The 13598-nt window shown below is 38.7% G+C and overlaps 1 protein-coding gene across 4 annotated transcripts in view; it reads right to left on the reverse strand.

The window, feature by feature from the left end:
• The window catches only part of CABIN1 (calcineurin binding protein 1), a 128119-nt gene that overhangs the window by 67376 nt on the left and 47145 nt on the right, over nt 1-13598 (reverse strand). For 3 of the 4 annotated variants that reach the window (XM_068910841.1, XM_068910839.1, XM_068910840.1), the window contains 3 exons: nt 12206-12388; nt 9571-9908; nt 2395-2508 (listed from right to left, as the gene is read on the reverse strand). In XM_068910841.1, coding sequence (XP_068766942.1) covers nt 2395-2508; nt 9571-9908; nt 12206-12388 — 635 coding nt within the window. The remainder of the gene's footprint in view (nt 1-2394; nt 2509-9570; nt 9909-12205; nt 12389-13598) is intronic. The other variant, XM_068910842.1, reaches the window with a different exon arrangement.

The raw sequence follows: 13598 nt of genomic DNA on the forward strand, positions 1-13598 counted from the left end.
ATGACACTAATAGCTTTTTTTTTTCATGGGCATTTGTAGCCATTTCTCTCTTGGATCTGGGTTTTCTCACTATGCTATGTCTGTGTCATCTGTATTGGATTATCGCCATGTGTTCTACACAGAGTGTTACTTGAAGAGGGTTTTGAAAACGTACCCGGTAGAAAATGAGACCACCAAAATATTTTATCATGCTAAGCTCATAATGCATATTGTACCTATTCAACAGCAAAGCTACACCACGCGTCTGCAGGAAAAGTCAAGATGTTAGCACTGTTTCACAAAGACCTCAACAACTTCTTTTGGCTGTCAGAGGCATTCCATGTGCTAGTTATACTTGTCACCATAGCTGAGACAAACTGGAGCACTGGAGTTAAAAGGCCCCAATCTGAAGCGTCTCAAGGCTGGAGACAGCGTTCTACATGGAGGACTCTTGACTAACTCTGTCTTCATCTATTGGCAGGCCTGAGTCCAAGCCAAGAGCATCATTTTCACCATTTTCTCTCTTTTCTTACAGTACCACTGTATACTGCACTGGGCTAGCGTGTCCTCTCTGTTGAGGATTATCTTTTACTTCAAAATGTTTAATTGCTTTTTAAAGAAAATTAATAATATTACATTTTGGGAAATAAGTACTTTTAAAATTGCAAAACTAAGTTATTGTACAATTATCTATGCAAACATTTTTCATCCTTCAGTGTATAAAGAGATCGCTATCTGGAGTCAGGAACAACTGTTTTTTTAAAATGCTGGAAACATCCCACTGTGGATATGATGGGAGCTTTAAATTAAGTTATCTAGCATGGACACTCAAAACCTAGATATGAACTAGACCAATCACTGGTCTCTCCTAATGTGGTAATTTACACTTTCAAGTAAAAACACTCCCTTATGCACACAGTTTAGTTCTCTACTGCTCGCCTTCCTCATTTGTGAAAATACCAGATACTCTTGACACTTGACCCTGCAATAATGAACAAGTTAGCCTTGATCAAGCAAAGCTTGCACTTAACTTTAAGCATGCTTAAAGTTGTTTCATTAACTGCTGTGAGAATACTTGTGTCAGCGGGATCAGAGCCAAGACATGCACCAGCCTGAAGAGCTAAGGACTGACACTGCAGGATGCTTGCAGAGAAAGCAGGCAGATATTGCAGGGGAATAACCAGTGCAAAGTCATGTAGTCATCAACCAGATCACAACTGTTTGGTCTAAACCCTGTCAGGCTGACAGTATTTATTAATCAATGCTTCTTTTCAAAAAGATGGAATGAAATAGAGGGGTTTTTTTGCAAACTGATCCACGATACAGTTTGGAATCACTGTCAATATTCCTCCTTAGCTGTTCAAGCTGGCTGACGGATTACAGTCAGAGGACAGCACATATCATATTTAACGGAAGCTTGCACTGAGGTGCTAATTAACACAACAGATAGCAAAGATGATGGATGTTAACAGGTGCAAAATGAAAATGCAAATGCCACAGGAATTAAAAATATTAAAACAGAGCTAGGAACACGGCACTGGATAGATAAGCAGAGACTTAAAATTCTGTCACTGCAATCACAAGCAACCATACAACAGATGCCTAGGCCAGAAATACAAAGCAGAATATCTCCAGGCCCTTTCCACACATCACAAGCCACAAAACATCTACCAAATCCTATCACAAAAGAGCAGGAGCCGCAAAAACTAGAACATATCTCAGAAGAGCAGGAGATACTAAAGACAACATCAGTATCTTGAGTCTTCACCACAGCAGGGAATTTGCTAGATAAAAGCGCTCAGATAAGCTTTACAAGTATGCTACGTGCCACATTACTGAGCAAGGCAGAGACGCTCCTGTGGTCTGAAAGACCCCAAAGGCGTGGGGACACTCAGCCCGACCAAGCTGCTGCCCTGCGTGGCTGGGAGCTGCTCAGGCTCCTCTTGCTGCAGAGACGCACTACGAAAGCTGAACGCAGGAAAGCTCCTTCCAGTGCCTGAGATTTCTTGGAGCAAGCTTTTGCTTGTTCCACGAAGTGCAAGTCTAGCTGAGACCGAGTAAACAAGGAAGAGGATAACTGAGGAACAGATTTTGAACTGTTACAGAGGCCTCAACCACCAAGCGTACCGTTACCACGTATACGGTAAACAACATATAACTGAGAACCGCTGGTGCTCCCCTCCTCGTCTTTTTAAGCTCATCAGGAATAAGCCCTCTCCGTGTTTTCCTTCAGAGGGGCGAACCCCAGCAAATTTCTCTGTCATACAACTCCACCTCTTTGCTGCTTGGGTGGCTCATTTAATGCTCCTGCGCTCAATTCCACGTTACCGCCCCTTAGCGAACCTTGCGAAGAGAAGCAGGTGTTAAGCCACGGCTGAGAAAGTACTGGTATGTTTATCAACAGTATAAACTTACGTTGAAGAAATTCGTCTTGTTCCTCTCACAGAAGAGGCCCTGCGCCGGCATGTGCTTCAGCTGCTGCCAGGGGCTGCTGCTGCCGAGCAGCACGTCGCGGGCCCACTGCAGGTTCTGCGGGGAAGAGCAGGGGCACGTGAGTCGCTCGGGGCTCGCACCACGGCTTCAAAGTACTGCACGTTCCCCAGCTTTTTATTTATTAACCGACAAGCTCATTTCTCATTTTCCCAGGAGCTGCTGGGTGATAGTTAAAGCTTCAGAGGGCGTTTGGACATGCGACTGGGTGACGTCCCTCTGTGGAGAAAAGCAAGCTAGCTTCACAGAGCGAGCGTGCAGGCTCATCGGCCCCGGCATAGGTGCAAGATCAATCAGTGCTCTAAAGCTTCCCAATCCAACCACGTAACATCAGGTTCCTCCCCCCTCCCCTTTTTTAATGGACTTGGACTTTTCTTCATTTCCTTGAAATCCAACATCTGTCTCCAGTCACTTAGAGACATCTCAACTGTAAATGCATTAAAAAAAAATCTTAATTTCTTTTTGTTAGAAGTTGAATTATAGTTATCAAAATAAAACATTTTCTGTGTAAAACAAGAAGTTTCTCCCCGAACAGGGGAAGGAATTGGCCAGGGTGTCCTCCAGGCACCGAGCCCCCTCGGAGGGCCACCCCCCTTCCCACAGCCCTTTCGGGTTCCCCAGCTCATCCCCCCCTGCAGCTGACACCACAACACGGTTTGGAGCTCAAAAAACCACAACCTGGCCAGCCGGCAGGCCAAACAGATGAAGTAACCCCTAAACTTCTAAGCTTAAACCACAGCTTTCTTTTAGTAGTGACAGTCATTTAGGCCTTTTATCTCTTCTCCACCATTGATATCCATGTAGTTTTACTTAATCTCTTTGGAAAATTCTACACCTGTCATCAAATTGGATTAGTATTACTCAGTGAGTTAACGGGGAAAGTACTGGTAAGGGACTAAACAATTTTTTAGAGCTTTTTTTTTTTTTTTTTTAAAGGGCTTAAAATTCTAAGGAAAATAATCTTTTGCCTTAAAATTTTTGCTCAGTACAATCTTCTTTAAAAAATTAATGGCAGCATACTTCACAAGTCTGCGCATTTCCTGTTCTTGGAGAGTTGAGAGATGCCTGCTTTTGTGGCACCGTGGACAAATAAAACACACTACAGCCATCTGCAGAGCCCTTCTGTTTAGAGCGGCCTGAAGACTGAAGACACTGAAGAGTGCCACTTCAGCAGTCCACACAAGCCCGTTCCCAGCTCACAACGCTGGATCACATACAGAAGAGGAAGGAGCTACAGAGAAGACTACTGTAAATCCCAACCATCTACATGTAAATGTCAAGAATTGCTGAAAGTTGGTAAGGACTGTGGTTTTACTTTGCTCCATTCCAAGAGTTAGGCTAAACAATTAAAAAATTCCAAAACAAAAGTACAAACACAGGTCATTCTTCTGTTCCCCTCCTTAAACTCTACCGCACAGAGGCTCTAGTTCACAGTACTGAAATCCCAGAAAGAACGCTGTACTACTGCTTTTGATAGTGAAATGGAATATAAACAAAAATCGTAATAAACAAGCCTACAGTTGACTTTGATCTTTCAACCAGCCTGTTTTGCATAAAATCAGAATCCACCAAAAATGATAATAAGCCCATCATAAACCTCAAGATCCAGGCACATAAATGCTTTATATTAATCAAAGGAATGGGAAGCATAAAGAGATTCTACTAGCTGTGAAAACAAAGTAAAAGATTGCTTAATGTATGTGATATGAATCTTACAGTTAAAATTATCTTAAAAAACCAAAACAAAACCTTATGAGAGAGACCACCACCACCAGAGTTTATACATAAAATCCAAGTCTAAAAAATTGTTTTCTTCTTTTTTAGTTAAGCTATGGATATTATTCCTGAATCTAAGTTTTATACTGAAAACGTTAAGAGATCATTAAGTGTAGTTTCATGCTCTGGTGATGTGCTATGTACATTATACTGACCATCCATACGCATGTATTTGGTACATATAATTCATAGGCTTTTATTGAACAAGATAATGACAGTAACCTAGCTAGGAGCAAAAAAGATCATTCAGACAAATGGGGCAATTACACGGTAACTTCACACAATCAAAACTAATGGGAATAAAAGATGTAGTTACAGATTTTCCACTGCCCTTCTTAAATCAGCATGATCAGTTATTCCCAGTAAATATACCGGAGCAAGTCTCAACTCATTAGATTTCACAGCCTGCTCCACTTAGTTTTCAGCTGAAGGAGTTATTAGGAGTGGGTGAAGGGATCCAGGACACAGCAAAAGGGATTTATTCCTCTTGGCACACTGTTTGCCAGTCTGAAGTGCTGGATTTAGCTGTCTGACTCAGGGCAATTATAACGTACTCTTTCCAGTTCAGCAATTGCCTCCCACATCCTCATCACCCCAAGATTCAAAGGCAAGATGACTGACAGTAACTTGCAGAAAAGTTTACCTGCACTGTCAAAATGGAAAAGGAAAATCTCTTATGGTCAGGTAAGTGGAAATCTGAATCACCTCGGAGATGGATACCCCTTAACTCCATGGTGTCAAAAGCCCACCTTTACCTAACCCAGGAACTCTGAAGCGTTGCGGAGGGGTATACAAGATGTCCTAATATATGCCCTTAATCCTTGGCCCTATTTTCTTTTATAAGCTGTTAGGCTTTGTCTCATTAAGAGCTAGTGCTACAGCATCAAACAAAAGAAGAACAAACAGACTATTGGACCTTGATGGGTAACATTTTAAATGAACCATTACCACCACACTGTTGCTACTTGAAATGCTTAGATTTATTAAGCTTACATGTTACGCCTGTCTGTATGCGTGTATACATATGAAGTATACATATAATTGGTAATTTTTATAAGTGTGCATTATGCCTGGTTTGATTGAACAGTTCACAGTACTGACATGACATTACACCTGACATTAATTGATGTAGTCTGAATTAGAAAGACTCACACAATGGTAATTATCAACACAACCACTGTTGTCGTCTTGGGAATGACGACATAAAACACACCTTGCCAGTACAGTCAGGCAGGCCCTGATGTCTCTGTTGTGAAGTGCATCACGGTTACTGGGTCCAAATCCGGACTCAGCATCACAAGCCTTAAACTGCATAAATCAGTACATCTCCATCCAGGTGATGGATGATTATTATTAAAAAAGCTACGGACAGAATGATATGGCAGTGAATTCATACTGTCTTTCTGAACCAAAATTCATAACCTCATCTTGCAAACGTAGCAGAGGACAATTCACCTGAGATAGTATAAAAACAGCTGTAATGCATACCAGGATACTGGAATTTTTCTAATATTTTTTAAAATTACTCCACAAAACAAGTCAACTGCCACATTCAGTCAGTGACTACACTGTGGATCAGCTAATGAACTGTACCAGTTGGCAAGTACTCCAGCTTTATAGTGCTCATAGTACACCATGATGGTAGCAAATAATTGTTAAAAATCATTAAGGGCTCTGTTAATAACAGACATAATAGACGATATAAACTTAAGAGAAACTAAGTCATACAATGTCCATGAGAAGCAACTTCAAGGATTTGCAAAATATTTTTCATTGCATTAAAAAAAAAAAAAAAGTATGCAAGTATTTTTATTTCCTGACAATCTGTTGACTGAAGAATATCAGACCCACTCTATGTTCCAATCCATGACAACATAATATTCAATTTTCACAGAACTTGTTAATTAAACTGATGAACAATGTCTTGCCATTTTGGAGACAGATATCTATCATCACAAAGGATGAGGACTCCTTTCAAGACAGAAAGACAAGGTGAACGTGAAACTAAAAAACACTGCCCAAAATGGCAATAAAATAACATCTTCTGAAAATTCACCCTCACTTTCCTGCACATTTATTCAACATGAAAAAAAATGCAGCTATGTATCAAATTGGCTGTGATAACAGAATAAAATAAAGAGAAATAGCCTCTAAAGAGAAAGCAGAATTTTAGAGGGGGGAAGAAAACAGAACGTGTAGCCAAACAAAACGTTGAAAGATTTTCAAAAGGATGTTAAAAAAAACAAAAAACCCCAATGACTATTTTTACTAATCGCCAAACAGCAAAATCGGTAATAGAGTAACATGGGAGAAAACAGCTTGCACATGGAGAGCTTGTTGTTCCATGCACTGTGGAGGCCTGCCAATCTTCTGCTCTCCTGGCCAACCATGAATTTTGGCCATCAGTCTAAATTCTTCATACAAATTCCTGGCACATAAATGCTGAATTTTCCAACATGGTTGTATGCATTTTAAAATTAATCTCAGCTTTCTAAAACTTACCACTAGTCTGGTTTGCCCCAACAGCACCTCAACCTGATCTAATTCATCTAGCTTTTTAAAACAAACAAACAAACAAAAAAAAACATTGAGCTTGTTACCAGGATATCTAAGTATTCTTCTCACTCTGGTTATTGCTGCAGTAGCTGCTTTCTTGCGTTTTAAATTTGCTCAGGAGTAAAACTCCCACCAAAGATATATCAGTGTATCATTATATCACAGATATTTGACACTGCTCTATGAAAGAAGTTGAATCAGTAGTATAAAAAAGAAAATTATGACCTCATGAAAGTATGCAGTGTACATATATATATTAGTAGGAAGATTTTTTTTTTTTTTTTAAAAACACTGCTGAGTAGTTGTTTCTCATGCAGCAAAAATAATTTTAAAAGGACAGTAAAACCCAGCAGTCCTAGTTAAATCTGATAACTACTGGGCTTAAACAGGCAAGATTCAAGTTTGTTGAGTTCCAAGAGGAGAGAGATTTAGACAACTCTGTGTTTCATATAGAAAAACATCACAAATCCCTAAGCTCATGTTTATATGTAGAGAGAGATAAAGAACAAAGGAAAGACATCATCAGGAGAAAAGAAACTGAAAAGAAATATTCTGCAAGTAGCTCCTCAGGCAAGGACATGCTATTTGAACCAATGAATTGAAAACAGCAGCTTTTCTTTTTGAATGTTGATACACAATCATTTGTCAGCAGCAGTAATGACAGATTGCGAGAATCTACAGCTCCTCTTAATGATTACCTCCTTGAAGGAATTAACAACTGTCACATACAAACAGCATAAGAATGTTTCAAAACAAGCTTTCTTTAAAAAATGGTCCTATTTTCCTGGATAATCACTGTACAGCCAAATATTCAACACCTTATGTTTGACTGCTAATACACGTTGCTGCTCAATTTGAAGCAGTACTGTTAATATGTTTTCTACTACGGGTACTAAGTAGGACGATTTGCTTCCCTTCCCTTCCCTTCCAGTATTAGGATACTGGGAGGAAATTCAACTCATAAAAGCTTTGATACAGGTTGGGAAGAGAATTCAGGAAGCAATGCATTGCAGCATATGACATGACACAAGACTTCCAAGTACAAAATATGTGGCTCAAACCTTGATGATCACAATTAGTCAAATAACTGATGAATTAGAACATACACACACACATTTTACTAACTCATACTTCAGAAAGACAAAGGATTAGCATAGCAGAAGTATGAAAATCATAGTTCCTGTGGACTAAGTTCTACAGCATGCACATGCAGTGCATTTTACCAGTCTCCTGCAATGATATCCATCTACCATTTTCAAAAGGAGAATACAGTATGTGTGCATTACAGATACTGCTTAATTACGTGGGAGATAATCCTCTTTGCAATGCTGTTACCAGCTCTGAACATAAAATAAACATGCTCAATCTAAAATAAATGATGATTTTAACTTAGAAGAATGTTAATTAACAGCAGAAGGCCTTTGAAATTAATTATACTGTGTAGAACATGCAAGAGTCATGCTGGAAGAAGAAAGTTATTTTACCTTCACCTCAAATATGCACTCATGCTATTACAGCGACCAAGATACTTATGTCTTGTTTAAACTAGTATCACAGGTTTGTGCATAACAGGGCCTCTGACTGACTTTTATTCAGTGATTTCTAAATAGCAAATAATTTTGTTATACTCAAGGAGATGAAAACACAAAATAAAGGAGCAGGAGACAAAAAAAATGCAATGTCTCACTTTGGAGCATTTCAAGCTGTATTTCTGTCAAGCCTTATTTCTTACTTCAACCACGGTGTATAGTTAGGATTTTATATCTAAACAGTCATCAGGTGGCTACACTAACCCTGTGCACAGTATTATAAAAAGGCACTTATTCCTAGGAGATAAATAGAATGCACGTAGGTGTTAATCTTGGGCCTTCCCCAATCAAAGGATGGGAGGTAGATATACGATAGTTCTATTTTCCTGGTGGCTTTATATTAACTTTTTTTCTGGATTGCTCCAGAATAATCCTTTCAAAATAACCTGGAACCCTTTCAGAGTTCTGTGAAAATACTGCTGATTGACTAGGAAGTATCATTTTTGAGGAACCACTTTATTTCCTTATAGCTAAAATACACTACCCTACCCTACACAGTAACATGAAATCTCATGAATGCAGCAAGAAATGTTATGCTTGCATTTGTCACATACCTACAGAAACATCAAAGCTTCCATTTTGAAGCACCCACTCTCACCTTACGTGTGTTCATTGTATGAACACACATACAAAATTAAGTATACAATTTTGTATAGGTGTTGTTTAAAAAGTGGGCCTAATGCATTAATTGTCTCCATGCACTGGCACTAGGAAAACTTTCATTCTACAGATGAAGACCTAAGATACCCAGAAAGTATATCTGTATTACCTGATGTGTTTTTACATCAATACTGATGAACTTCTGCTTTCAAGTCACTTTTCAGTCCACTTATTCGTTAAAAGAAATAATTACTGTCATTTTTACAAGTACAAAATCATTTGTGTGATATATCTAAAAGCTATTTTTGCTGACTGGCCAAAAAAAAAAAAAAAAAAAAAAAACTTAGTTCAATAATAAAAAAAGGAATTTCCTACTCATCTGGCCTCACACACACGAATTATAAATGATGAAGGAGCAGCAGATTTCCTAAAGCATATTTTCAGTCCAAACTGGAGTAAACAAATTATCTGCTGCATTTTAATACTGAGACTCTTGAATCCACACAAATGGCAATATTGTGTACTTACTCAAGCAATAAACCAATAGCCAAACAGCTACTGTATAAGTGGTCTGTCTCACCTTGTGTGTTTTGCTGTATGTGTAGAGATAAGCCAATCTGTAGAGGCTCTTGTAGTGCTGGGGAAAGCGGCTGAGACACAGACAAAAGGAGGCAATACACTGCTCCGTCAGGAACTTCCGCTGCTCTTCAAGGTCTGCTGGAAGACACTGAGGAAATTCAGATGCATCTCCACAAGGTTCAGGTTTCTTTTTGCAGTCCCACTGGGAAGGTGGGGGGATCGCAGCTTTGATGGGATTGCCAGCAGCAGACTGAGGATCCAGCAGAACTTTTTGGCCAGTAGGCTCAGCAGAATGGTAAGATTCCGAGCTCTCCAGCAGCTCTTCTGATTTTCCTGCAACTGGAACATTAACAGAAGACTGCATGACAAAAATGATATAAAACAAATGGTAATCCCTTTCTTCATTAAAGTATACACAGAATTATCCTAGTGCTTCCTGAAAAAATTATGACTACTCTTGGTGTTTAATAAATAAGTCATCTTCAGCTCATTAACAGAGCCACACACACACACTGATCTCTCTGTCATCTTTATTTAGGGCTTTTCCCTGAGCAATAGTAGTAATTCAGCCTGTCTTACCCAATGTAGGAGTTAAATAGTGTTGGAAGAGAATGGGGGCGGGAGGGAGAAGCAAAAGAAAAAATTAAATTAAAAAAATATATATACTGCAAAGAAAGAAAGAAGGAACAGAAAAATAAAATTATCCTGACAAGTGAAATTTATTATTTTAACAATCTATCTGGAAGAACACAATTTTAGAATATGATTTAGGCTCAGGAAAAAAAAAAAAAAAAAAAGAGATCAACTAATCTGGCCTTCTGGATAATACAGGACCTACAGTTACACCCAAATATTTTGGGGTGAACTCAGTAATCATAGTTCAGTCAACTCATCTTTTCTTGAAGGATACCAAATCTTATATTAGAAAACATTTGTTACAGTGGAAACTTCCTCATTTCATGTTAGCTAGCCCTTACTGCTGAAAACATGCACATGACATGCAGTTTACATTTTTTCAGCTTTGATTTTTTTTGTCACAGAATGTTACTGTCTTTGCTCAGATAAAGAACCTCTTCCATTAGCCCATTGGGAGATAAGGTCTAAACAAGGATGAACCTGTTCCTTAACTTTTTCTCTGATAAGGCTGAACTTCAAGTCAAGCATGTTTTCCAGACCAGAAATTTTTCAAAATTTGCTTGAAGAAATCCATCTACCATCATGTTACTCTACAGATAATATTATAGTATGAATCATCAAACACTTCCTGAAAGCATTTTTTCCCCATGTACCTTATACATGGCAAGTCTTCATATATGGCCTTTAGTCTATAAAGAGATTGCTTTGCTTTTGGATTGTGTTGTCATTTAATTATCCCTCAGACAATTCAAACAAATGGAAAAACTTTTAGCGGCTCATGCAGCACAGGTAAGGAAAGCACGGGCAAATATTTTCCACTTAACGCATATAATGAATAAAAAAACCCATACAGGTATTATTTAAGCTTTTTAAGCTTTAATAAACCCTGACATTCAATAGTATTTGTACTTAAGTCAGAAAGGTACTTTTCAGATACAATATTTGTTGCAATAATTATTAATGCAAACATGCATTCAACACAGTTTTCCAGACATACAGCTGATGACAATATCACAACTTACTGCAAGTCTGAAGAAGAGACATGTTTTTAATTCAGTTCCTGAAGTTTGCTAGAATTAATAATAATACAAGTACTATTTTATAAATTTAGTGACTGGTATCTACCCCACTATACACATGCAAACATATCACCACAGACTTAACTCAGACAAGACTAAAGTAAAATATTCTTATAAAAATACTTTTGTAGCTTGTTTTCTTATACACAATATTAATAAAAGAAATGATTAGCAGGCACTTGTTCCCACTGAGATCATGAAATGAATCATTTACCATGCTTTGTGTATCTATGAAATTGAAAGAAGCTAAAGTACAGTCTGAACTGGCAGAAAAGACTTATCAGCCCACATTTCAAAGGGCACGCAATCCAGAAGCATGGGCAAAATTAACACACCACTCTCGTTTTCCATCTCTCTTTCCCTAACGAAGTCCAGTCGCCCTGCTACCACATCCAGCTGTGCAGAAAGAGAGGGAAATTCCAGCTAATGGATACTGGAAGGTGTAAAAACAATTTTTTTGAAACAATTTTTCCAGTGGAATATGGAACGCTTAGGTATTTTATATGGAAAACTGTGGCCGAGAGCAATCCCACTTCTCCGCTGAAATAAAATATTCAGTGGAATAAAATGTCTAACTCCATTACTTGTGCTCTTCTAGGTACCGAAGAGCAGCCTGTTATTGGGCCAGAACAAAAACAGCATCACTGTCCAAGGAAAAAAGGAAAGTCAGTCACAGGGCTATCACAGAGAGCAATTTATCACATGATTCTTCAGTTCAGAAGGTTTTAAAATAATGCAAATTGGGATGATGGCCATATGAACAATACATGGTTCTAATTTTAAGCCACACACATACACACGGCAATAGCATCTAGTTAAAACTCTCACTCACAGTGCAGCATCTTTCAATGCTTCCACCTGCTGGAAGAAACATTTTAATTAAAATATACTAGCTGACCCTATCTATTAAAATGGTCATACTCTTTTCCTCTGTAGATCCTGGGGTCTCTTTGGTGGGTATCAACGCCTCAGAACAGGAAGTAGAAATCCTCTTCTCTGTGTAAGACTTCCTCAGGCTGTCTTGAGAACTGGCAGGCTCATTAAACATATCCTGGGTGGAACTGGAGTCAGAGAGCACTGCTGCAGTGCTATCCTGACTCCTCTCTGCAAAACAGATAAAGAAGAAATGCTTTATTTCATCCTCATCAAGCTGTTACTTGCATCTTGGTAACAGTAACACAGAACTGCAGCCACTCTGCAAATCTTCCAAATGCAACACAGGATCCATAGCAACCCCCCATTCTGTTGTAGAAGAGGTATTTATATTAATTTGTCTGCTTCAGTATATCAGTTTCACCTCACCTCTTTGCAGGAAGAAATGAAAACCTCAAAGTCTTCTTTCATAAGGCATCATTGAACATATTGAACTGTATTATGGTGCCGCCCCCCTCCCCCCAGCAGATTTCTTCCAAGAATATAATCCTAGAACTTGGTTCAACAAAAACGATGCTCAACTTTGACAAGCAGTTGAGGATGCAATATTTCAAATGTTGTATGGTCCTATCCTATTTTGCAGTTTTACTGTGCCATTTGTCTTGAAAAGCACCCTCTATAATTTTTTTTTTTTGAGTCTGACACAATCAAAACCCATTTGATAAGAGAAAACCAGGGACAGCACTACTGGTAAAAGTTGCTTGTGAAGGAGAGAAGAATCAGTATCTATAGAGAGGACAAGACAGGACCGATCACTGATGCCATCTATCCTGGAAGCGTTAGATGCTGTTCACTAAACGTTCTGAAAGATGATTTGATATGGCAAATAAACAACCCAAAGGACTAGGTCTAAGACAGACAGGAAAACTCTTAGACCTCAAGGCAGCAGATAGAAGAATAAGAGAAGTAACTCAGCCTTGACAGATATACTCGGGTGGTGCAGCGTACGGTGGCCACCGATTACACTACAGTCAGAACAAAGCTGTTAATCTGCTGATACCTGTTACAGTGTAAGACAGTTAGCTGTACAGGATTGCAACTATGAGAGATAATATTTGTACCTTAGAAGGAACAGGCGAGTTAAAACGTTTCACCCATGTCTGATACATTTCAAACCAGCCCGATATAAGCAAGTCCTTATCTATCGGGTTGTCAGAAGCAAACCTACATGACTGAAAAAAGCAATTTAATATCTCCAATAGAAAGACAGAAAGATATATACATATTTTTCCTACTGGGATGGAAAACTGGCATTTTTCTGTAACACTGTGCCAGCAGAACTCAGCATCTGAAACACAATTCCCATACAGGCCATTCTTTCTAAATCTGTAGATCAAGATAACAGTTTCTTATTAAGGTACAGGAATAGCTTAACCAAGAG

The sequence above is a fragment of the Struthio camelus genome, chromosome 17 (assembly GCF_040807025.1).
Source record: "Struthio camelus isolate bStrCam1 chromosome 17, bStrCam1.hap1, whole genome shotgun sequence".
Classification (NCBI taxonomy): domain Eukaryota; kingdom Metazoa; phylum Chordata; class Aves; order Struthioniformes; family Struthionidae; genus Struthio; species Struthio camelus.